General features: G+C 38.1%; 1 protein-coding gene across 5 annotated transcripts in view; it reads left to right on the top strand.

The window, feature by feature from the left end:
* Positions 1-27,145, top strand: part of LIN52 (lin-52 DREAM MuvB core complex component) — a 138,792-nt gene that overhangs the window by 15,236 nt on the left and 96,411 nt on the right. The window contains exon 6 of one of the 5 annotated variants that reach the window (XM_032837526.1): positions 10,803-10,816. The exons of 3 other annotated variants lie outside the window; for them this stretch is intronic. In XM_032837526.1, coding sequence (XP_032693417.1) covers positions 10,803-10,804 — 2 coding nt within the window. In that variant the 3' untranslated portion in view covers positions 10,805-10,816. Of the gene's footprint in view, positions 1-2,532; positions 3,077-10,802; positions 10,817-27,145 lie in introns of those variants that run through there. One more of the 5 variants, XM_032837522.1, reaches the window with a different exon arrangement.

Raw genomic sequence — 27,145 nt, forward strand, 5'->3', positions numbered from 1 at the left:
CTGGGTGGCTCGGTTAAGTGACTGCCTTTGGCTTAGGTCATGATCCTGGAGTCCTGGGATTGATTCCTGCATTGGGCTCCCTGTTCAGCAGGGAGTTTGCTTCTCCCTCTGACTCTCTCCCTTCTCATGCTTTCTCTCTTACTCTCTCTCTCTCAAGGAAATAAATAAAATCTTAAAAAAAAAAGTTTTTTAATCACTTCATGAATCAAGGAGCAAGAAACAACAGACCACGGTTGCTAGGTGGTCTGCTAGGTTCACCCATTGTTAGCTAACTCTCCTCTGTGTTACTGGTCATTTATTTCTCGTGATTAAAATTTATGTGTTAGCAAAATTAATACTGACCATGTATGTCATGGACTTCCAGTATTTGTAATGAAAAGGCAAATCTGTGATTATTAAATTCATGAATGCTAGGTTGGTATAATATAAAAGTTGATTCTCTTACTAACTCTGGATAGTAAATGGTGTAATAATAATACTCATAATTTATCTCTCTGTGTCAATTTTTTTAAATGAAATAAATTTTATGCTCATTATAGAAGGTGCTATATTGCCAAATGTGTTTATCAACAGTATTATCTCTAGTTAGTTGTAGTTGAAATTGCCATGTTTCCTTGGATTAGTATTTCTTTTTTTGCTTTCCTACTGAGAAAGATAAAATTTTCGCCCATTTTTTATTATGGAGAATTTTAAACATACACCAAAGTAGAGAGAATAGAATAATGACCGTATGTGACCATGACCCAGCTTTGATAGTCAGCATATGGGCCAATCAGTTTCACTTATACAGCCTCCCATAATTATTTTATTTATTTTTAAAGATTTATTTATTTATTTGACAGTTCACAAGTAGGCAGTGGGGGGGGGCGGTAAGCAGGCTCCCGGCCAAGCAGAGAGCCCGATGTGGGCCTCGATCCCAGGACCCTGAGATCATGACCTGAGCTGAAGGTAGAGGCTTAACCCACAGAGCCACCCAGGTGCCCCAAGGCGCCCCTGTTTTAAAGCAAATCTTAGGTATTATATTACCTCATCGCCTAATAACTCCATATGTATTTCCAAAAGACAAGATCTGTCTTCTTCTACCCTCACCTTTTTAAATATAACCACAATGCCATTATTATGCCTAAATTTTTTTTTTTTTAAGATTTTATTTATTTATTTGACAGAGTGGCAGAAAGTGAGGGAACACAAGCTGCGGGAGTGAGAGAGGGAGAAGTAGGCTTCCCACTGAGCAGGGAGCCTAATGTGGAGCTCCATCCCAGGACACCAAGATCATGACCTGAGCCAGAGGCAGACACTTAATGACTGAGCCACCCAGGGGCCCCATGCCTAAAAGTTTTTAATAAGCTTGTGTAATATCGTCAAATAGCTAATCAGGATTCAGATTTCCCTGGTTGATTTATAATTGTCTTTATACAGTTGGTATATTAGAATCAGGTCCTGAATAAGGTTTATACACTGTATTTGATTGATATGTCTCTTAAGTCTATCTTCATCTCTCATAGTTCCACCCCCCTTTTATTTTCCCTTGCTATTTATTGAACCTAGTTATTCTGTAGAATTTTATACATTGTGGATTTTGTTGTTCACATTCCTATGGTAGTGCTTAATATGTTCATTTATCCCTTTTTATTTCCTGGTTGTTAGATCTTGTAGCTTTCACAGATACAGGTTGAGTCTATTTTTATTTTGGCTGTTTCCTGAATGGAATTGTATATATCCATCAGAAAGTACATCATGTCTGCTGATCTCTCTTTGTGATATTAAAATTAATTAGTTGATGAAGGCATTGTTAGCCTGATTATTCATTATAAAATTCTCCATCAGCCTTACACAAGAGTTTTAGCAGCTTTTGGTAACTGCCTAGATCCCCTATTTTATTATAGGTTGCCAGATGGTAATATTCTAATTCTGTCATTTTTTGTTATTAGCTAGAATTTTTCTATAAAGGATTTTATCTTATCAACTATTTATTTTACCTTGAAAGCTCTTACTACAGGATAAATGAGTCTTTCTTTTTATCAGTTTTTAGAATAAAGAGTTCCCCTAAACATCAGTAAAGTTTATTTTAGTGGCTTTCCACAGAGTCAGAAACTTGGTGTGGTTTGTTTTAGTTTTTAATCCACAGTTAAAAATATTATTACCATTCAGTGTTTGTATTTCTGAAACTTAAGACATTATAGGTGGGAATTTGCAGTCACTTAACTCAGCCACCTTAAGCACTGAACCAAAATTCTGTAACAGAAATGCTCATTTCTGCCATATGAGTCCCATGAGCACAGCTAAGATTTTTCAAAATTATTTTCTGATTCAAAATTCAGCCTTATTTCAATTTCTGTAGCAAAGCTTTGCAACTTACTGTCATTTTTTCCTGATTGCAACAAATTAACTGACATATAGAAAATAGTTTTAGCTAATAGAATTGGAAAGATTTATATTGATATGTATTAGACTTCTTGGGTACAGTCTCTCTTTGTTTTGTTGTATATAGTGTATTTGCATAAAAACAAGATCTTTTTTTTGTCCTTACAGATTATTCATCTACTCTAGGGGTTGACATTTACTTGACACCCTAATCTGGTGTTTCGATGTCTCAATCCTCTTTCCTGCATTAATTGAGAGGATGACATGGATGAAAAATAAGCAATAGGAACTGATGAATCCCCAAGGACCAGTGATCCTGTTTTCATGCAAATATCTGCACTGATAAAGATGATGGAAAGAAAAAAAATGCAAAAAATATTTGTCCTCAAAACATGATTGTTTGTCACTTCCCTAGAGCATTGTTATATGTTAGTATAGAAATAATGTGTATCTTCTAGGGCTGTTAGTAACTAGATTGTGTCTTTTGGAAGATGAACTATGCCCTTTGATTTGGTACATGATTATGTCTCAGATAACCCTTTTGGGATTTTGGAGTGCAGTAATTTTTTTGTATAGGCGTTTATAGCTTGTCATGACTGGGGTCCCTTGGCTTGATTTGAGCAGTTAATTAATATGAAATTGCCATGAAGTACATAGAAATATGGAAAATTGTAAACTGCCTTACCATATAAAGAATTTTATTTTCATTGCTTCTTTCTGAGTACAATGTCCTTTCTGTTTTGCTGGAACTGTTGTAGACCAGTCTCCCTGCCTTTCAACCACCCCATTCCAGGCTGTCAGAATAATTTTTCTAAGTATCATTTGCTTCTTTTGTCCTTTGCTCATAAGTCATTACGAGTACTTTATTGACCATGCGATCAAATTCATATTCTAACATGGCATTCAAAATCCTCTTCACTCTGGCCCTAGCTTAATGACCGCATTTCTTCCTTACTTCTTCCCTACCAAAACACCGTGTACGGTTCACATTTGAAATACTCAACGCTTCGTGTAACACTTGGCTGTCTTCCTAATTCTATCCATGCTATTCCTTTTTCTAAGAGAGCTCTCCTTGACCTATTTCTAATATTAGAACTCCTATTCATCCTTCACTGTTTGGTCCCAAATTTACCTCTTTCATCAGCCTTTCCTTTTCATTCCTTATCTGGAAAGTGAACCCTCCTGGCCTCCCAGATTGCTCCTAGAGCGGTTCATTTGTTTCATTTGTATGGCACTTTTACCATTCTGGGAGATTTTGGTACATGTCTTATCCCTTGATTGATTGTAACTCTTTCTGGTAAAAAATCGTACTGTGTTCTGTCTTTCTAATCTATAGAGTACCTGACATGTAGTAAATGCACAACTGTGTATTTGCTGATTAAATGAATGGTCAGCTGCTCATGACTTCGGGTGAAATGATAGAATTTTTCTAATAAAATCCATTGACTTAAAACGGAAGAGGTGAAAGTTTCTGGAAATTGTTCTTTTTCTGGATAGTTGGTGTTTTATTGATGAAAAGTAACGTTTGCAGGTCTTGTAGCGTCTGCAAGTTTTCCTCTAGTGGTTGGATGATCAACCACACATAGTAAAAATAGGGTGAAGCCTGTTGATGATGGTTTTATTTTGTCTTCTACTTGAATCTTACCCCATCATTGTTATGACCTGGACATGATCCTGATTTAGTCTTTTCAGTCGTCCAATGGTTGCTTTATTCCTAAGATCAGTGAAACTAGGGGTGCCTGGCTTGCTCAGTTGAAAGAACATGTGACTCTTGATCTCAGGGTTTAAATTTGAGGCCCGTGTTGGGTGTAGAGATTACTTTAAAATCTTAAAAAAAAAAAAAAAAAGGGAAAACCTATGGAACTATCATTGTGAATCCTATAGAACACTGATTCTCAACACTTTTTCCCCTTTAAAAAAATGTTTTCCCTCTTGTCTCTGAGGGCTAGAAACCACGTAGATGAGCTAATTAATGGCTATACTCAAGATTTTTTTTTAAAAGATTGTAAATATTTATTTGACACAGAGAGAGAGATACAAGTAGGCAGAGAGGCAGACAGAGAGAGACAGGGAAGCAGGCTCCCCGCTGAGCAGAGAGCCCAATGTGGGGCTCGATTCCAGGACCCCAAGATCATGACCCGAGCCGAAGGCAGAGGCTTAACTCACTGAGCCACCCAGGCGCTTCTATGTTCAAAATATTTTTAAATAGAATGTGAAAATTGGGAAAGCAGAGGATCATGCCATTTGAAATTAAAGCTAAGCTTGGGACTCTGATGCACTTGTTCTTTTTTCTTTTTCTCTTCTTTTTTCTTTTTTTTAATAGCAGCTTTGTTGAGATATAATTCACACACCCTACAATTCACCTACTTATAGTGTGCAATTTGGTGACTTTTAATATATTTAGAATTGTACAGCTATCATCACAATTGTAGAACATTTTTATCTCCCCCAAAAGAAACACTGTACCATTCCCTATCTGAAAAGTGGAAAGTACCCAAGCATTCATTCCTTATTTGCCTCCTAGGCCCACACGTCTAGGCCACTGCTAATCTGCTTTCTGTCTTCATGAATTTACCTATTCTTCTTCTTCTTCTTTTTTTTTTTTTTTAAGATTTTATTTATTTATTTGACAGAGACACAGCAAGAGAGGGAACACAAGCAAGGGAGTGGGAGAGGGAGAAGCAGGCTTCCCGCTGAGCAGGGAGCCCTATTCAGGGCTTGATCCCAGGACCCTGGGATCATGACCTGAGCCAAAGGCAGAGGCTTAATGACTGAGCCACCCAGGCGCCCTGAATTGACCTATTGACATTTCATTTTAATGGAATCATACAGTATGTGGTCTTTGTGACTGTTTTTTTGTGTGTGTGTAACATGTTTTCAATGTTTATGTTGTAGCATGTACTTAATTTCTTTTTATGGCCAAATAATATTCTCTTGTATAGATATATTCACCAGTTATCCATATTGTACTTATCCCCCAGGTAATGGACATTTGTATCTTTTCTGTTTGGCTAGTGTGAATAATGCTGCTATAAACATTTATTTACAAGTTTTTGTATGGATTTACCTTTCTGTTCTCTTGGGCTTTTAACTAGAATTCCTGGGTCATACGATAATTCTACATCTGACTCCTTTGTGAAACTGTCTTCTCTCCCATACTGGCTGCACCATTTTACATTCCCACCAACAGTGTATGAGGATTCCAGTTTCTCCATATTCTTGCCAGTAGTTGTTTTTGTTTTCAAAAAGTTATCATTCATCCTAGTGGATGTGAAGTGGTATCTCATTTTTTACATTTACATTTGAATAATAACCAATGATATTGAACATGTTTTCATGTACTTATTGGCCAGTTGTATATCTTCTTTGCAGAACTGTTTGTTTAGGTCCTTTGCCCATTTTTGAATTGGATTATTTGTGTATTTATTGAGTTTTAAGGGTTCTTTAGATAGTCTAGAAACAGATCATTTATTATATATCTGCTTTGCAGAAGTTTTCTCCCATTTTCATGGGTTGTCTTTTTACTTTCTTGATGATGTCCTTTGAAGCATAAAATTTTAAGTCCTATTTATCTATTTTTGTTGTTGTTGCTTGTATTTTGGTTTCATACCTAGGAAACCATTGCCTAATCCAATGTCCCGAAGATTTATGCCTATGTTTTCTTCTAAGAGTTTTATAGTTTTAGCTCTTACATTTCTGTCTTTGATCCATTTTAAGTTAATTTTTGTACATGGTATAAGGTAAGGATCCAAATTCATTGTTTCGTATGTGGATAGCCAGTTGTTTCAAACATTATTTGTTGAAAAGACTATTAATTTCCTATTGATTGTCTTGGCATTTTTGTTAAAAATCAATTGACCATAAATGCAAGGGTTTTTTTCCTGGACTCTCAAATCTGCTTCATTGATCTGTATATCTGTCCTTAATGGCACTACCCCATTGTTTTGATTACTTTAGTTCTGTAGTAAGTTTTGAAATTGCGATGTGTGAGTTTTCCAACTTTGTTCTTTTTCAAGATTGTTTTGGCTACTCTGGGTTTCTTGAATTTCCGAAGAAATTTTAACTTGACAATTGTTGCAAAGAAGTCAGCTGGGATTTTGGTAGAGATTGCATTGAATCTGTAGATCAGTTTGGGGAGTATTCCCATCTTACTAATATTAAAATGATTCATGAATGTAGTATGTCTTCTATTTACTTAGGCCTTTAATTTCTTTCAGGAATGTTTTGTGGTTTTCAAAGTATAAGTATTACATTTTGTTTGTTAAATCAGTTCTTAAGTATTTTATTTTCTGATGTTATAAATGGCATTGTCTTCTTAATATCATTTTCAGTTTGTTCATTGGTGCTTTATTTTTTTCCGAGTTTTTATTTAAATTCCAGTTAGTTAACATACAGTATAATATTAGTTTCAGGTGTAGAATTTAGTGGTTCATCACTTAATGCACAGTACCCGGTGCTCATCACAGCTGCCTCCTTAAATCCCCATCACCTGTTTAGCTCCCCCCCCCTCCAGTAACCATCAGCTGGTTCTCTATAGTTAAGAGTCTGTTTCTTGATTTGCCTCTTTTCCACCCTATGTTCATTTGTTTCTTAAGCTTATTAGTACTTTAGAGAAATGCAGTTGACCTTTGAATAATGGGACTTGAGGTGCCAAATCTCTGCACAGCTGAAGATCTGTTTATAACTTTTGACTCCCCAAAGCTTAACTAGGTTACTTAATAGCTTACTGTTGACATGAAGCCTTACTTATGAACAGTTGATTAACTCATATTTTTATGCTATATGTAGTATATACTGTATTCTATAATAAAGTAACCAGAGAAAAGAAAATGTTAAGAAAACCATAAGGAAGGGAAAATATATTTGTAATACTGTGTTTATCAAAAACAAATCTGCATGTAAGTGGACCTGCGTGGTTTAAACCATGTTGTTCAAGGGTCAACTGTACAATTAACTTTTGTATGTTGATCTTCTATCCTGCAACATCACTGAACCCATTTATTAGTTCTAATAGAGTTTTAGTAGGTTACTTAAGATTTTTTAGATACAGCAGTGCTTGGATGGCTCAGTCAGTTAAGTGTCTGATTCTTGATACCAGTTTAGGTCTTGATCTCAGGGTCATGGGTTCAAGCCCCATGTTGGGTTCCATACTGGGCATGGAGCTTACTTAAAAAACAAGAAAAAGATTTTCTATATACAGAATCATGTCATCTGCAAATAGAGATAGTTTTACTTCTTTATTTCCAATCTGGATGCTTTTTATTTCATTGTCTTGCTTAATTGCCCTGACTAAAAATTCCAGTACAGGGTTAAATAGAAGTGGTAAAAGTGGACATCCTTGTCTTCTTCCTGACTTTAGGGGAAAAACATTAAGTGTGATGTTAGTTGTGGGTTTTTTGTAGATGTCCTTTGTGAGTCTGAGGAAATTTTACCTTTTCTATTGAGTGTTTTTATCATGAAGAGGTATTGAATGTGATGCGTTTGTTCTTGATTATGCTTTATCTTATACTACAAAATAAATTAAAATCTCAATTTATACTCATTTACTTGGTCTGGGTTGAAATTTACTTTGTAGTATAAAGAAATAGGCTAGGGGCACCTGGGTTCCCAGGGTCCTGTAATTGAGCCCGGTGTCGGACACCTTACTCAGCAGGGAGCCTGCTTCTCCCTCTCCCTCTGCCTGCTACTCTGCCTGCTACTCTGCCTGCTTGTGCTCTCTCTCTGTGTCAAATAAATAAATAAAATTTTAAAAAAAGAAAAGATAGGCTAAACAGTTACTAATGTAAATAATTTCACAATGAGCATATTACTCTCTGAGAATAGCTTTATGAAATTTAGCTTGTTTTTGATACAGGGTTTTTGTTTTGTTTTGTTTTTTTATACTAATTTGTAGTCTAATCCTGTATATTCTTTAGAAGTTTCACTGGGACTGTTATTTGGCTAAATTTAGTCACTTACATAGTTTTTAAAAGCAACATTGTATTCTAAAAAGATCGAGATGACCCCATTCCTGCTATTTCATTCTGTCAGTGATGAAGTTGTCTGTACCAGAAACTGTTTGGTACAGCTTTCTTAGGAGGTGGTACCAAAGGAAAACTTCCAAGTTAGCCTGTGGTATAGTAGATTTCTCTACCCTCTAGGCGTATACTTTTTTGGAAAAAAAAAAAAAAAAGACCATTTATATCTAGAAATTATTTCCCATCTAGATAAAATTCTAAAGAACAGATAACTCTGGCCTTTAGATTTTTTATTTTAATTTATGAAGGAAGAGGAGGAGAGAAAATGTGGGACTCTTACAGCCTCGATATTCTTCTTTGTGGCCTGACAGCAGAGATATTTGTCTGGCTTACTTTATAAGGCCTGTTGAGTCTCTATAATAGGAGTTAATAAATTCACTGCCTCTGATTGATTGAGGAGGAAAATCGTCTATCCTTTAACCTCTAGATGGCAGTATGAGTCTTACTGTACTCCCAACTTTGCTTCTACCCTCTCTCTTCAACTGGGTTTCTGATATAGGTAAGACATTCTTGTGACTTCACCAGACTCTTTGCCTAATTTGCTTGATTTTTTCGATTTTTGTTTTTCCTTTTCATCTCCCCAGTTTTTAAAACCCTTTTCAAAGCAATATGTATTTCTGATGCTCAGAGTCCTTTAATTTCTCTATTGTCAGAAGTAACATTTTGCTTTTGATTAAAGAGATTGGTAGAAAAGATTCTAAAAATGTGGTAGTTTAATTCAATAGCTTCTGTATCTGGGTATAAGCCCCCTCAGAATGGGCTCAGTTCTCATCTCAGCCTACCTTGCTCTGTCCTTTCACTCTGTGGGTTACTGTGTGAGATCAGACACTGCTGTATTAAGTTAAGGCAGGAATGTTGGCTAAAATTGATGAAAGAAACTTTAACTCATTAGTCGTTCTTCAAGAAGAATCTAATTGTTTTAAAATAAAACTTGCAAATATTGAGCCATTTTGAGTGATGAGGTAATAGGAAAAGAAAGACGTATTCAGTTCAGCAAGTGTTTGAGTGCTGACCTCCTGCAAGGCTCTGCAGAGGATATGAAGATGAATAAGACATAATTACTGCCTTGTGCAGATTAAAATTTAGTAGGAAAGGGAGATAAGACAATTAAGTAAATGATTCTTAATAGAAGGTAGAGGAGATAAGCTCCATAAGAGTATAACGACCTATGGGGTAGGGAAGAAGAGGGTAATTACATTAGATTACTATAGGAATGGCAGGTATGTGTCATTTTATATACCAACATGGATTGATTAGTTAGGATCATCTAGGGCCATTGAATTGAGGATTTTGAGAAGGAGCCTGGATTCAGAGAAGTCAGTCAGTGTTATCTGCTGTGCGCAAGAGGAAGGGGTGTGGTAGTATTTGCTATTTCTGGATCATTGAAAATAGACCTTAAAGAACACATAGGAGCTTGTTAGGTGGGAGTGGGAAGGGACCGTATTCCAGGTGGAGTGAGTATTCAGAGCAAAACAGTTTGAAGGAATAGCTGTGCTCAAGGAATGGTGGGAGTGATCTCTAATCTGGTTCTTAAAGAAGCCCAGGTGACATCAAGGTCATAAGAACTAAGACAAGGAAGGAGACAGGGACTGGATTAAGGAGAGCCTTGAATTCTAGGAAGTAAGGAGTTAGGCTTAAAGGTAATGGAGGCAAGTGAAATCGTTTTTTAAAAGATATTTCAGGGGCATCTGGGCGGTTCAGTCAATTAAGCATCTGCCTTTGACTCAGATCATGATCTTGGGGTCCTGGGATCGAGTACCATATCAGGGCTCCCTGCTCATCAGGGAGTCTGCTTCTCCCTCTCCCTCTACTCCTTTACCCTACTCACGTCTCTCTCTTTCTGTCTCTCTCTCTCTCACTCAAATAAATAAATGAACTCTTTAAAAAAAATAAGGTATTTTAATGGCTCTAACATTATTTATGTGTTCACTATAGATGGTTTATAGAGACACTATAAGAGACTTTACCATAAATCTGTTACTGTAAAGATGAAGTAAAAACTGTATAGCCTTACCACTAAGAAAAAACATTGAATGTGTTTTGTTTTGTTTTTTTTTTTAAAGATTTTATTTATTTATTTGACAGACAGAGATCACAAGTAGGCAGAGAGGCAAGCAGAGAGAGAGGAAGGGAAGCAGGCTCCCTGCTGAGCAGAGAGCCCGATGCGGGACTCGATCCCAGGACCCTGAGATCATGACCTGAGCCGAAGGCAGCGGCTTAACCCACTGAGCCACCCAGGCGCCCATTGAATGTGTTTTTTGCCCCACTGTTTTCCCTTTGTGTATGGATGTTGTGTTTACATTTCTGCTTGTGTCCCTACATATGCACAAACATGCTTTTTATTTATTTTATTTTTTAAATTTATTTATTTATTTATATGACAGACAGAGACCACAAGTAGGCAGAGAGGCAGGCAGAGAGAGAGAGAGAGAGAAGGGGAAGCAGGCTCCCCGCCGAGCAGAGAGCCCAATGTGGGGCTCTATCTCAGGACCTTGAGATCATGACCTGGGCCAAAGGTAGAGGCTTAATCCACTGAGCCACCCGGGCGCCCCCAAACATGCTTTTTAACATAACCGAGACTATAGTATATATATACATAGTTTTAGCCTGTGCATTTTTTTCACTTATTCTATCTTAAGCACTTTTCTGTGTCACTAAAAATTCTATCATTGAAGATTTCTGAGTAGGGAAGTCACACCATTAGCAGGCATTGGTGCATAGGATAGAATGGAATGGTAGAGCCAGGAGGCTGGAAGCCATTACGGGAGTCCAGCACGAAGAGGTGAGGGCTTGAATGAATGGCGGCCGTGAGAATGGAAGGAGGGGCGCTGACAGTAGATGTTTCAGCTCTGTCACTTCCAGAACGAGGTAACTGCCTGGATGGATCTTAGAGGGTAAGCTGAAATTAGAGTCTAGCATGATGTTTGAGTCTGACTAATTACAGGGACTTGAGAAGAAGGAGAGAGATCCAGTTACAGAAAAACATCACCAAACTCTCTTATATGTTTCTTAGGAGACAGGCACCTTAATTTTTTTTTTAGAAATAAGTAAAAGCCATTTGCGTAGGTGGATATTATTAATAGAGTGACAGCAGTGCTCTTGTCTAGTTTGGGCAGCAGGTAATGTTTTGGGTAGATATTTTTCTCTCAGGGAAATACACACGTGAAACAAGATAGCCATAACTTCAGAAACGGGTCTGTGTAGTCCCTTTACAGTACTCTTTGGCAGATCATCAGGCCTCTCAGTTGAATAAATTACTTTTGTATAGTTTTCTTCCATAGTAGTGATATTTTACTCACTTAGCCTCCCTGTAGCAATTCAGGAACTTGGCCTTTATATATAGTTGACGTCCAAATCTGTTAGCTGGAAAACAATTTCAGAAGTACAGATTGAGATGATGTGGTAACTACATTTACGTGGTGAGCATTGTATAATGTATAGAATTGTCAGATCACCGTGTTGTATGTACCTCTGCAACTAATGTAACATTGTATGTCAACCATACTTCAAAAATAAATGTTTAAAATAACGGTAATTGGCCCCAAATATTTGATGTGGATACATCTGTTAATCAACAGCTGTATTTGTATTATATCAGCAACAGGGTCGGGTCCTCCCAGAAGTGAAGACAGCATTTTACAAGTAGCCGGAGGTTTGTAAGATCTCCGACAGAGAGGAAATCCACTGCCCTACCGTCTTCTAGAAGGGCACTTCCTACCCCTGCACCCTTGCGAACACAAAGTATTATAATTTTAAAGTCATTGCTAACTTGGTAGGCAAAATAGTAATATCTTTAGTGTTTGTTCCTTGTGAGGATGAACTTTTTTCTTAATGTTTCTTGAGTGTATCTGTTGACAGGGAAGTTCAAGGAAGTATAAATTTAAATTATTTTAACCTGAATAATAAAGCCAGGGAACTTGATGCAAAAGCACCTAAAGACCGTGTTGTCATCTGCACTTCTCAAATACCAGATGAAATTTAGCTTTTGTTTTCTTTGTTTCAGACCCTGCTGTATCATTCTGTCAGAGTCATTAGCACGGCATCCTGTTAGGGAGTCATACAGTATAGAATCTAGAAATCCCACTTCGAAGGGATCAGGGTTATTCCTCGTAATTAGAAATTGTCAGTTTAGCCTTAAGTATTTTGTTTTTCAAAACGTATTATGATAATGGGAAATAAAACATGCCATTATTTCTCATTTTTCCCTTGGTTAACAAATTAGGATACACAAAGCCTCAAATTACCTTTAAGGCTTATAAGCACTCATATATTTTGTCCATTAGTCAAGTTGTCTCATAAACCCAGTGTTGCCTCTGAAATGGCTTTTTACACAAAGAGGATTTTACCATAAAACGCTTGTGGTATTCTATTCTCTTCTCATTTGGGGTAGGGATTGGGGCAGGCAAGGATAGAGGAAAGCAAGCAGGGCATACATTAATTTGGATGGGGTTGGTTTCAAAGTAACATTCTGTTTAATTGTACAGCATGTATGGTAGGGAAATGCACATAGTGAAACAATTTAAAGTCCAACATTGGGGGCATGCATAATCAAGTGAATTACAGTAGACAATGTGACCATTAAAAATGTTAAGACATTAAAGAGAATTTAATTACAGAAAACTGCTCATTATATGTAAGGATACTTGCAAGTGAAAAAGTTGTAATGCGAACACAAAATCAAGGTTTTTTTCCTTCTGGTTTTGTTTTGTTTTGAGAGCGTGGACATAGACAAATGATAGAAAGGAAATACACCAATATGTTTTTGGTTTGTTTTTCTGCCCTAAAGGAAGAGACATTTTTTTCTGCCCTATAAGCACCAGAAATGCACAAATAATGTTTTATTACCTATCTCAAGTGATCTTTTTGTTGTCATTTAAAATTTTTTGAATTTTCCTTATTACCCACAATGAGCACATTCTGTTCTGTTGAGTAGAAAAAATAAAGAAATAGAGAAAAATTGTATACCATCTAGAAACAAAATTATAGTTACTTGAAAGATCTACCTCCTAATTTTTCTGTGCAGTTAAAATTGTAAACTCTTTTATGGACTGTTCCTAAATAAAAATGACTAGATCCATTAACAACAATTGATTACTTTAAGCAAGTGATGAATAGCAAGGGGAAAGTTGTGATACTTCATTTCCCATCCTTAGCACCTTCTTCCAGAAGTAGAAATTTGGGAATAAAAGTGGTAACCTGTTGGGTCAAGGGCAAGAGATGGCTTAGTTGGTGAAGGAGCTGTCTTTTCATGAGCAAACATTGGCCAAGATTTTGTCTAGCTTAATGCTTTTGGCTTTTCTCTCCTGTAGTTGGAGAACAATACTCAGTATTAACTTCTCAGTAGGAGCAAAGAACTATTTGAATGTGTATCAGTCTTAAATGAAATTGCAGGTCTTTGGTTGAGAAGTAAGATGAGACCTGATTCAGAATATGAAAATATTCCACTGTGACATCATTTTTTGTTCTTTAATCAACTTTTTAAAATGGAAGTAAAATATACATAAAGAAAAGTACACAAATTACAGCTTAATGAATTTTCAGAAAATTGGTTCTTTCCCATGAACGTGACCCAGACCAGATGAAGATATAGAACCTTTCCAAAGGTTCTCCCAGTGATTACCTGCCCCTTTCCCAAAGGCAAGCACTATTGTGACATGGTATCATGAAAGAATTTAGTTTGTCTTTGAACTTTATGTAAATGGACTCACAAGTTACATACTCTTTTGTGTCTGGCCTCATTTGTTCAACATTTTTTTTTAAAGATTTTATTTATTTATTTGACAGATCACAAGTAGGCAGAGAGGCAGGGAGGGAGAGAGGAAGGGAAGCAGGCTCTCCACTGAGCAGAGAGCCTGTTTCGAGGCTCAATTCCAGGACCCTGGGATCATGACCTTAGCTGAAGGCAGAGGCTTTAACCCACTGAGCCACCCGGGTGCCCCATCAACATTTTTGATTACGATATCCACCCATTGTGTTTAGTAGTCATTTGTTTATTTTCATCACTGTGTAGTATACCGTTGGAAGAACATAACAGTTTTTCATTCTGCCCATTATGAACATTTGAATTGTTTCTAGCTTTTGGTAATTATAAATAAATACTCTGAGCATTCGTGGTATGTGTTTTTCTGGTATATGCTTTTTTGTTGTATATATAACTAAGAGTAGAATTGCTGGGTTATGGATATATATATATATATATATATATATATATATATATGTTTAGTTTTAATAGATACTACTTCCAAACAGTTTTCCAAAGTGGTTCTACCAGTTTACAAACACTTTGGCAATCTCACTTGCTCCAGGTCCTTCCTAACAGACATATGCTCAGCTTTTAAATTCTAACCATTATAAAATAAATAAACAAGTTAATTAATTAATTCTAACTATTTTAATAGACTGGTATCTCAGTGTAGTTTTAATTTCCATTTTCCTGACGACTAATGAGGTTGAGCACCTTTTCATATGTTGACTGGCCATTTGGATAACATCTTTTGTAAAGTGTGTTTATCATATCTCTTGCCCATCTTAAAATTGGATTGTCAATTTTAAAAAAATTGATTTGTAAGTATTGTTAACATTATCCAGATATGCATCCTTTGTCAGTTATAAAAATTGCAAATATCTTATCCCTCTCTATGGCTTTCCTTTTGATTTTTTTTTCTTTTTTTTTTTTTCTTTTAAAGATTTTATTTATTTATTTGACAGACAGAGATCACAAGGAGGCAGAGAGGCAGGCAGAGAGAGAGAGAGAGGGGAGGAAGCAGGCTCGCTGCTGAGCAGAGAGCCTGATGCGGGGCTCGATCCCAGGACCCTGAGATCATGACCTGAGCCAAAGGCAGAGGCTTTAACCCACTGAGTCACCCAGGTGCCCCTGACTTTTGATTTTTCTTAATGGTATATGTTAATGAACCAAAATTTGTTTTTTTTTCTCCGAATTTTACATATTGTCAAGTTTCAGATCTCTTCAAATTGTTTCAAGAATAGGGGCATCTGGGTGGCTCAGTTGGTTAAGCATCTGCTTTCGGCTCAGGTCATGATACCAAGGTCCTGGGATTGAGCCCTGCGCTGGGCACCCTGCTCAGCAGGGAGTTCTGCTTCTCCCTCTGCCTGCCATTCTGCCTACTTGCGTTCTCTTACACATGCTTTCTCTCTCTCTCAGAAATAAATAAAATGTTTTTTAAAAAATGTTTCAAGAATAGTACAATACTTATATAGCCTTCACCTGTTCACCAATTGTTAACATTTGTCACATTTGCTTTATCTTTCCACATATATTTTATTATTTTATTCTTGAACAATTTGAGAGCTAGCTACAGAAACCATGACACTTCATAAGTACTTTAGCATTATTTTTAAAGAATGAGGACATTCTCCTACATATCTACAATATGATTTTAGTGCACTTAAGAAATTTAACGTGATACAATCGTCTGACATACAATCCATATTGTGTAGTGACATACAATCCAGATTTCTCCATTTTTTTAAAAAGATTTTGTTTGTTTATTCAAGAGAGAGAGAGAGAGAGAGAATGAGAGGAGGGAGGTCAGTGGGAGACAGACTCCCTGCCGAGCAGAAAGCCCCATGTGGGGTTCGATCCTGAGACTCCAGGATCATGATCTGAGCCGAAGGCAGTCGCTTAACCAACTGAGCCACCCAGGCGCCCCAGATTTCTCCAATTTAAACAGAAGTTTTGAATTTTAGTGTAGTTCATTTTAGCAGTATTTTTCCTTTTTGTTAATGCCACGCCTGTCATTTTAGTTTGGGTTATGATAATGTCAAAGCTAGTATCTTAGAACTAAGTATTAAATTACTTGATATGTGACTTGGGCTCGTTGAATTCTTTCCTTCCCCCACTTCTCCCTCATGGGGATATCGGAATATCATTATTGGTTACATAATAGAAAAAATTCACACAAAGTGAGACCATGTTTTCCGCAACTCACTGGTTTCCTGATTTGATGTGTAAGTTTTCTGACAACCTTATTGAGTGATGCATTTTTAAATGTGTTATCATTTGTCATGTGAAAATCCTTGGAAAACCACTTTCCTTGAAAAACCAAAGCTTCTTTAACTGTTTGTTGACTAACTTGGGCACCATATGACAAAGATCTTGCATAATGAACTAATAGCCGAGTTGATGCATATAATTATTTTAAAATTTTAAAGGAAAGAATAAGGAAGATTCTAGTCTCACATTAGTAATTAAAACTTGCATCACTAGGGGCGCCTGGGTGGCTCAGTGGGTTGGGCCGCTGCCTTCGGCTTGGGTCATGATCTCAGGTTCCTGGGATCGAGTCCCGAGTCGGGCTCTCTGCTCGGCGGGGAGCCTGCTTCCCTCTCTCTCTCTCTCTCTGCCTGCCTCTCCATCTGCTTGTGATCTCTGTCAAATAAATAAATAAAAAAAAAATCTAAAAAAAAAAAACTTGCATCACTTTATTATAAAAGCAGAAGACATCTTTTTGAATGTGTATGGAAACCATTATGGCTAGTAGCATAAGAAATACAGAGTACATTTGCAATGTAAAATGGAAACAGCGGATCTGAGCGGAGAATTTTAAGAATAAAGTTGTTTGGGTGGGATGTGAAAACCATAGGGAATTATACTCGAGCCATTGATTTCAGTTGGATTATTAATGTCTTATCTAAGTGCTGTGCTTATAGACCTTACAGTTTGACCCTGAGTGGGAAATCTACCCTGTGCAGTGAATTATTTTTGGAAACAGTTGAGCCTACTAGATAGGTTTCTTTTGGGAAATAGTTTTAAACATTAAAAAAGAAAAAGTAACTTCATGGGGATTGGAACTACATATTGTGAACATGAATCCATGTCAAATTCCCCAGTCAACTAGAGAGAAAAGCCAGCGTGAAAAAGGAAATGCATTGCTGTAAAGATGCCTGAGGAAAAAGAGCTGGTTTGGGCATCTTTGTCGTGACGGTTTAGGAAATCACTGAAGCACTGTACACAATCTTTAGTGGCTTACTGTCCAGCATAGTTTTTCTTTTTCAATTCATAGACCTTTTATAGAAATGAATACACTGTAGCTAACGTAAAAACGTTAGCAATGACTTTAAGTCCCTTGTTTCATGGTTCCCAACATGTCCCCTCAGAGAGTAGTATGATCATTGGCCTCCCTGTGGACATTTTGTGAGGTTTGGGGGTGGTAGTTTTGTATGTGTGTGTTTTGTTTGTTTGTTTGTTTTAAAGATTTTATTTATTTATTTGACAGATCACAAGTAGGCAGAGAGGCAGGCAGAGAGAGAGGAGGAAGTAGGCTCCCTGCTGAGCAGAGAGCCCGATGCGAGGCTCAATCCCAGGACCCTGGGATCATGATCTGAGTCCAAGGCAGAGGCTTTAACCCACTGAGCCACCCAGGCGCCCCGTGTGTGTATTTTTTAAAGATCTTATTCATTTATTTGAGAACGAGAACATGCATCAATTGGGAGGAGAGGGAGAAGCAGACTCCCTGCTGAGCAGGGAGCCCAACTCGGGGCTAGATCCCAGAACTTTGCAATCATGACCTGAGCTGAAGGCAGATGCTTAGCCATCTGAGCTCCCAGGTGCCCTGTGAGGTTTGCTTTAAAAAAGAAATTGTTAAGAGGTCAGATTCAGGGAATTATAACTGTATTTGATAGGTTGAAAAGCTTAAGTTTGTCTGGTTTACAGAAAGCTTTAGAAGGGTATACTATCTTATTGTAGTGAACAACTTGTAGGAATTGCTTTTTCAAAATAAAGCTTAAGAAGTACCCCTATTTGGGGTGCCTGGTGGCTCAGTCGGCTGAGTGTCCGACTCATGGTTTTGGGCTCAGGTCATGATCTCAGGGTCCTGGGATCGAACCCCACATTGGACTCAGTGCTCAGCATAGAGTCTGCTTGTCGCTCTTCCTTTGCTCTTCCCCCTGTCTCTCTCTCTCTCTCACATAAATAAATAAAAATCTTTTTTAAAAAGTACCTCTATTTGAAGAAACTAAGGTTAGTAGAAAGAAGTGATGGCCTGAATATGATAGAAGAGAAAGAACATTAACTTGGAGATGAGTAGGTAGGAGCCAGATTATAACTAACAGGTGAGGGCAATACAGTGATTAAGAGCTTGGGTTCTGGAATCCTGCAGCTTTATTGTGCACATCAGTCTACCACTTACTCAACTTTCTAAGCCCTAGTTTCTTTGTCTGTGGAATGGAGATAATAACCTTAGAACAGTGTTTCTCAAATGTTTTGGTGTCAGAATTTCTTTACACTCTCAAAGATTTATGGTGACCCGGAAGAGCTATTGTTTGTGTGGGTTAAATCTGTTTATATTTACTGTTTCAGAAACTAAAACTGAGAAAATTTAAAAATGTTGGGGCACCTGGGTGGCTCAGTCGTTGGGTGTCTGCCTTTGGCTTAGGTCATGATCTCAGGATCCTGGGATCCAACCCTGCATCGGGCTCCCTGCTCAGTGGGGAGCCTGCTTCTCCCTCTCTCATTCCCCGTGCTTGTGTTCCCTCTTGCGTCTGTCAAATAAATGAATAAATAAATAAAATCTTTAAAAACATTTATTAATAAATTTTAAAATAGGAATATGTCCATTACATATTAACAGAAATAACATTTTTATGAAGAATTACTATTCTAAACTAAAAAATATTGATAAGAGTGGCATTTTTTTACATTTTTTTTTTTCGAATTTCCTTACTGTCTGGCTTGATAAAAGACAGACTGAAAAAGATTTTCATATCTGCTTCTGCTTTCAAAGTGTTATATCTGATGTTAGGTAAGCTCTAGAAAACTGCACTGGTCACTTAGGAGAGAATGAGTGGAAAAAGGTATCTTAGTATTATGCATATAATTTTGGTTTCACAGACCCCCTGAAAGATGCTTAGTGATCTTTAGGATCTTTTCTGACCTCACTTTGAGAGCTTTTACCTGAGAGTGTTATTTTTGTGATTTGATACAATATCATGTATACAACTTTTTAGCATAGTGTTGGCACTTAAGTGCTTAAGAACGATCAACTGTTATCGTTGTGGGAACGTAAGAGAAATTTTAAGCATAGTAGGCATGTGATCATATTTACATTCTTAAAAAATATCACTTTGCTAATATAGTAGAAGATGGATTAATAATAAAAGGAATAAGGTAGAGACAGGGAGAGACAAGTTAGGTTTCTTCAGTAAGCCAGACTAAAAAGGTAAGCCTTTGAACTAAGATAGTAGAAGTGGAAATGGAAAATGAAGGACGGGTTCTAGAAATCTGGGTAGTGGAATGGAATGTCTTAGTAACTGACTGGTTGTATTGGGTTGAGGGAGTTCTGGGAAGTAAGATTGAGGACTCAAGAATGACTCTTAGGGGTGCCTGACTGGCTTAGTTGAAAGTGCATGCAACCCTTGATCTCGAAGTTGTGAGTTCAAGCCCCATTTTGGGTACAGAGATTACGTTAAAAAAAAAAAAAAACTTAAAAATTTTTTTCCCCCTATTTAGCAATCTGGTAACTGGGAACATTTAAAAAAAGAAAGAAAGAAATAATGACTCTTAGTGTACACCTTAAATTTGCACAGAGTTATATTTCAAGTTTTAAAAAAAAATGACGGTTAGGTTCCTGGCTTGGATAAATATGGGAAGAAGATCACCTTTGAGAAGAAAGATTGGAGAAGGGGGTGCCAGCGTGGCTCAGTCAGTTGGGAGTCTGCTTTCGGGTCAGGTCATGATCCCAGGGGCTTGGGATTGAGCCCTGCGTTGGGCTTCCTGCTCAGTCGAGAGTCTTCTCCCTTTCTCCCTCTGCCTCTCCTCCTGCTCGTGCTCACGCGTGCAGTCTCTCAAATAAATAAAATATTAAAAAAAAAAAAGAAGGTTGGAGAATTCAGTTGTAAGTCTATGTGTAGGCAATTTATGAGGATCTACCCAGAAGATAGTTAAATGTATGGTTTAGTGGCAGGAAATGAGTTTGAACATCATCAGCTTATAGGTTCTAATTAAAGCTATCAGTGAGAAAAAGATCATCCAGGAAGGATGTGTGATGTTAAAACAGAATTCTGGTGTGGTAGGCATTCTGAAATGGTTTCTCTGATCCTTGCTACTGGTATTTATGCCCTTGTATGATCTTATTATTCCCTTGAGTGTGGGCTGGATCTGGTGACAGCAGAAGTGATGGAATGCTACTTCTCTGATTAAATTACAAAAAGACCATGACTTCTGTCTTGTTCTCCCTCATTACCCTTTCAGAAAAGCAAGCTGCCATATTGTGAGTGTGGAGAGAAAAACTGGCTTAGGAATTATAAGAGCCTGGTCATTGGGAACAGACTTATTCTAATACTTACTAAACTTGACAGCTTATCTTTCTCTGACCTCATTTTCCTTCTCTATAAAATGGTGGTAATAATAATACCTATCTTATTGGGTTGTTGAGAGGATTAAATTGGATGATGATTATAAAATGCCTAGTACAGATCTTCGTGACCTTAGATCTGGCCACAGATTCTTACATGTGACACCAAAAAATACAAGCAACAAAATAAAAAATACATGAATTGGACCTCATTAAAGTTAGAAACATTTGTGCATCAAAGGACATTATTGAGAAAGTGAAATTTCAACCCACAGAATGGGAGAAAACTCTTGCAAATCATTTCTCTGATAAGAGGCTAGTACCTACACTATGTAAACAACTCTTAAAACTCAACAACAAAAAGACAAACAACCCAGTTAAAAAATGGGCAAAGGGCTTGAGTGGACATTTCTCCAAAGAAGATAGACAAATGGCCAATAAGCACATAAAAAGATGTTGAACATCATTAGTCATTAGGGAAATGCAAATCATAGATGCAATGGGATATTATTTCAAATGCACTAAGATGGCTATAAAATTTTAATAGTTTTTTTTTAAACAGAAAATAACAAGTATTGGCAAGGATGTGGTGAAATTAGAACGCTCCTACATTGCTGGTGGAAATGTAAAATGATGTGGCCACTGTGGGAAAATTGAGTGGTTCCCTAAAGGTTAAACAGAATTACCACATGACCCAGCAATTCTACTATTAGGTAGATACCCAGAAAAATTGAAGACGAATGCAAACAAATACTTGCACCTGTATGTTCGTGTCAGTACTATTCCATGTTAGCCAAAAGGTGGAAACAAACCAAATGTCCACTAACAGATGAGTGGATAAGCAAAATATTGTGTGTGTGTGTGTGTGTGTGTGTGTGTGTGTGTAATGGAATATTATTCAGCCATAAAAATGAATGAAGTACTGATACATAGTCCAACATGGATGAATCTCAAAAACATTGTACTAACAAGGAAGCCAGATACAAAAATGTCACATATTGTATGATTCCATTTATATGAGACATCCTGGGTAGATAAAGCCATAGAGACAGAGAGCAGATTGGTGGTCGCCAATCAGGAGAAAGGACAGGAGATGGGGTAGAAATGGGGGTGACTGCTTTAATGGGTACAGGAATTTCTTTTGGAGTGATGAAGATGTTTTGGGATTCGATGTAATTGGTGATTGCACAATATTGTGACTATACTGAATGCCATTGAAATGTACGCTTAAAAATTTCACCTCAGTAAGAAAAATGCATAAGATGGTGCTTGACACCTAGGAAGTTAGCAGTAAATTCTAGATTTTATTATTGTCCAGTGTCACTTTCGTCATTGATTTAGATGAGTGACCTTGGGCATTAGTTTCCTCAGTGAAAAACAAAGTGGTTGGACTAGAAGACCTCTGAGTTCCTTACAGCATTAAAATTCTATTATTTTAAGACATAGTATTTAATTCATTGTGTAAGGAAGACCAACTCTTAACTCTTCCTGGGTTTCTCCTTTACTCTCACATTGCTGTCACACTGTACTGTCAAAACACTTTTTTTTTTTTTAAAGATTTTATTTATTTCTTTGATAGAGGGGGACATAGCAAGAGAGGGAACACAAGAAGGGGGAGTGGGAGAGAGCCTCCCGCTGAGCAGGGAGCCCGATGCGAGGCTCAATCCCAGGACTCTGGAATCACGACCTGAGCTGAAGGCAGACGCTTAACGACTGAGCCAGTCAGGTGCCTTATCACAGCACTTCTGACACCACCTATGGGTTTTTTTGTCCCCACACTAAGCAATTCTGTGACACCAGCTCGGTGTCCTATAACTGAACTCAATTCTGACTCGCTGGAGATACTGTCAGATCCCACAGCGAACGGGCTCAGTCCTGCAGGACTCCCCTCCCCCCCACTTCAGATACCAGTCGCAAGGCCCAGTTGTCAGTTGTGCATGTGACTGATCAAGTATAGATCAGATGTTCCCACAGACTCCTTCTTGGGATTGATTAATTTTAGAGCACTTCACAGAACTCAGGAAAAGTTTACTGTTTACCAGTTTATTATAAAAGAATATGGTAAAAGATACAGATGTACATGCAGCTGGAAGAGGTGTGTGGGGCAGAGCATGTGGAAAAGGCACAGAGCTCCCATGCCTTCTCTAGATGAGCCACTCTGCCAGCACCTCCTCGTGTTTACCAGCCCAGAAGCCCGACAGACCCTATACTTTGCTCATTTTAATGGAGGCTTTAATCACATAGCCATGATCAATCATTAACTTCATTTCCAGCCCCTCTCCCCTCTCTGGAGAGGGGAGTGGTATCAATGACAATCCCAAGCTTCTAATCATGGCTTGGTCTTTCTGGTGAGCAGCCCCCATCCAGGAGCCCACCCAGAGTCACCTCATTAGAACAAAAGACACTGCTCTCTCCCAGAAGATGCCAGGGGATTTAGCAACTCTGTATCAGGAGCTGGGGGTCAAAGATTGAATATTAAAACAAAAGATGCTCCTAGGTTTCTTACCACTTAGGAAATTATGAGTTTTAGGAACTTTGTGCCAGGAACCAGGGGCAGGAACCAATATATATACTTTTTATTATCTCACATTCATACAGCAAATATTTATTGTGTGCTTTCAGGGTACTGTGCTAGGTACCAAGGACTTAGCAGTAAATAAGAGAGATGGTTTCTGCTGTCACAGAGCTAACATTGTCGTGGAAAAGGCATTACATAAATAATTGTTTGCTGATAAATTGTTTTAAGCACAATGTGGGGCAGAGGTCAAGTGGGCCATGATCGTTCTCCTGAGGAAAAGATACTTAAGTATGAAGAATGAATTGGAGTTAATTGAGTGAAGGAAAGGGAAATGAGCTTTCTGGGAGGAATAGCAATTCTGGTTGTGGGAAGGAATACTATAGGGTCCTTGCGAAGCTGAAAGAAGGCTAATATGCCTGGAACAGACAGTGACTGCTGAAGTAGACAAAGGCTGAATCATGTAAAACTTCTTGGTTGTATTAAGGATTTTGGACATTATCCTAAGAACAGTGGGAAATCACTGAAGGGCTTAAGCAAGCAATGTTCAGCATCTGGCCACGTAGAGAATGGTATGGAGGGCGGCAAGAGGAACCAGGGACACCAAGTAGGAGTTCATTGCAATAGCCAAGACTGTGATGCTTAGAACTGATGCCTAGAGGCCAGGGAGGGAGATCACGGAGTTTGACAGTGATTTAGGACAAAGTCTTGATTGATTTGCTCTGCAACATGAAAAAGGGGAGGGAGTTGTCAGCAAAGAGTCCCAGATTTCTCCCCTGATCAGGGAAATCAGTGGCATGTAAAGAACATTGGAAAGCCTTATGATTTTGGCTGAGATGGAATAGCAGGGAGTAGATTCCTGTTCCCACCTGGAACAATTTTTTAATGACAAAATATAAGAAACAGTGGTTTTAGGACACTGACAGCAGGCAACAAAAAACAGGGGACTCTGAGAGGTAGTAAATGAGATGAGCCCCATGATTGTCTCAGCTTACTGCTTTGAGAGTTTTCAAGATGTGGTATAGGGAGGGGGATCCCAGGCAGAGATTGGCTAACTTCCTGAGTTGAAGAAACAGAGCTAAGGGTCTGGAGAGACCAAGGCAGCTGGCGTTCACGGGACAGAGTTCCAGAAAGGAGAAGGCTGCGTAGAGAGAGAATCCTGGAAATCTGCAAAGGGTCCTCTTAGATGCTCCAGCTGAGTACCAGTCAGCACATTCATGGGAGGAAACTACTTGAGGCCAAAGAGAGTACCATCTGAAGGGGTTGGGGCCAACAGTGGCTGACACCACAATCCAGGACTAGTGCCTAGTCCCACCAGCCAGACTGGGAAAAGCTCATCATTCACAGGACTCAGAAGGGTTTTGCCTTAGTTGTGGTGAATACATTTGTTGGAACTTCCCACACTGTACATTTCAAGTATGTGCAGTTCATATATGAATTATATCTCACCAAACTTCTAAAAAATAACAGTGGAAGAAGAACAGATTTGCAAGAAAAGATGATGAGTTTGGTTTTTGACTCGGGGTTTGGCTTTCGATGTTAATTGGAGACATTGTGTAGGCAGTTGAATGTGTGGATGAGTGAGGTAGTTTTGTCAGGTGGCAGAGGCAGTTTGGAATGGAGTGAGGAATGAGTGGAAGATAGGAAATGTAAATAATGCTGAGTTCAGCAGTTTAGAGGAAGAGAAGGTGGTTGTTAAAGTGTATTGTTTGCTGTTAGACAGTAGACTTGTTTATGTTTAAATTCCGGTGGCAAAGGTGGGAGACAGGTGAAAAGTGGTGAAGTATAAGTAAACATCCTGGGAAGGAGGGGCCAGGGTTTAGAACACAAGTGTGCTGGCCTTACGTTGGAAGGGAGAGCCACTGTGTCGTAAGCAGAAGATGGGGAGAACAGGTGATGGTGCAGGTCTGTGCATCGGTGGAAAGATGAGGGAGTGCCTACGTGTTACATCAGAGCGTTTCCTTTTCTGTACCTCTCCAATTTAAATTGAATAAACATATCAGCAAGTGAAGAAGTAATTAAATATGCTTTTAATGTGAACAGCCGCCAAAACTCCAACATGATTTAGGAATTAAGTTGTTTATTCTTGGGGTACCTGGGTGGCTTAGTTGGTGAAGCATCCAACTCTTGATTTCTGCTCAGGTCATGATGTCAGGGTTGTGAGATCAAGCCTCGTGTTGGGTTCTGTGCTGGATGTGGAACCTGCTTAAGATTCTCTCTCCTGGGGTGCCTGGGTGGCTCAGTGGGTTGGGCCTCTGCCTGATTCAGGGTCCTGGGATCCAGCCCCACATCGGGCTCTCTGCTCAGTGGGGGGCCTGCTCCCCCGCCCCCGCTTCTCTGCCTACTTGTGACCTCTCTCTCTCTCTGTCAAATAAATAAAATCTTAAAAAAAAAAAAAAGATTCTCTCTCCTCTTCTGCCTCTCCCCCTTAAAAGAAAAAGTTGTTTATTCTTAAGGACACTGGTTTCTTCTTTGCCTACCCAGGCCATCCTACAACAAACAATCAGCCCAGGTCCTGTCCCCCATCATCCAGTGTGGTTTGTTAAATACCACACTTGTGCTTTTCCTGGGCTCTGGCAATCTTAAATATATTCCTATTGTCAGCTTGGAATTCCTAAATGCAGGAGTGTTTCTAATTGAGATTTGAAGGATAATCAAGAATAAGATTTGTTTGTATTTACAAAGTGACTTATTTAAGAAGTAGACAGTGTTCTGGTCTTAAAGATCTTAGTTTGTGGTTTCTTACACTCTTTAAAATAACATTTAATGTGGGGAAAATGGGTTCTAAAATGTAAATGCCCTGCTGGGTTTTCTTTAGGATAAAAACGGTCATATAGCATTGCAGAGGGATGAGAAATGGTATGTGAAGTGCTTAGCAAAGGTCTAAGTAAAGGAAGTACACTGTCGACCCAATGATGTAGCTGTATACACGGTTAGACGTCTGACCAGAGACTATAAGAACCAGAGATACTACTTATCTAAATGAAAATAATTGTTAAAGCTGCAGAGGTTTTTTTTTGTAATGGGTATTTTTTTTTTAAGACTTTATTTATTTATTAGAGAGTGTGGAAGAGAGGGGCAGAGGGAGAGAGATAAGCAGACTCCTTGAGACCCTGGAATCAAGACCTGGGCAAAGACAGACACTTAACTGACTGAGCCACCCAGGCACCCCTGTAGTGTGTATTTTTAAAAGTTAAATATGAGCTTTATTTTTTTTTTACCATTATAAAACAATACATATTCATTATAGAAAATATAAAGAAAGCAAAAATCCAGCAAAATCACAGCACCCCAAAATGGTAATCACTTTTAACATTTTAGCAAACATTCTTCCAAGTCATCCAAACATCTCTAAGAGATATTATAGTCATGTACGTACACACACACACACACACACACACACACATATGCATATAAATATAAATTTTACATGGATGGCATCATGCTATTCTTGTTCTGTAACCTGCTTTTTCAGCTTAGTTCATTGTGGCCATCTTTCAGTGTCCATGAAAACGTAGTAAAATCATTAGTTTTATGACTGTGCAGAATACCGTTGGATGGTTATTTACCTAATATTTTGTTAATTCTCTCTTAGTGGACATTCAGGTTGTTTCCAGTGTTTCACCAAAGGAACTCATGCTGCAGTGAGCATCCTTTGCGAGATCAAAGTGAATGACGCATTTAGCATTTTTGTATACATATGGACAAAGTGACCTCCACACTTGTCCAAATAATATTTCTGAGAGCAGTGAATGAAAGCACTGTATTCCTCCAACTGAGCCAACCCTGGATATTGTTAAACTTTTTAATACTTGCCCATTTTATAGAAAAATTATGTTTCAGTATTTTTTACATGCATTTCTTTGATCTCTAATAAAGTTGTGTTTATTGGTCACATGTTTTCCTCTTGTATGAATTTCCTGTTATCATCCTTATCTATG

This window comes from Lontra canadensis, unplaced genomic scaffold (genome assembly GCF_010015895.1).
Source record: "Lontra canadensis isolate GAN:19392208 unplaced genomic scaffold, GSC_riverotter_1.0 scaffold98, whole genome shotgun sequence".
In the NCBI taxonomy this organism is placed as follows: Eukaryota; Metazoa; Chordata; class Mammalia; order Carnivora; family Mustelidae; genus Lontra; species Lontra canadensis.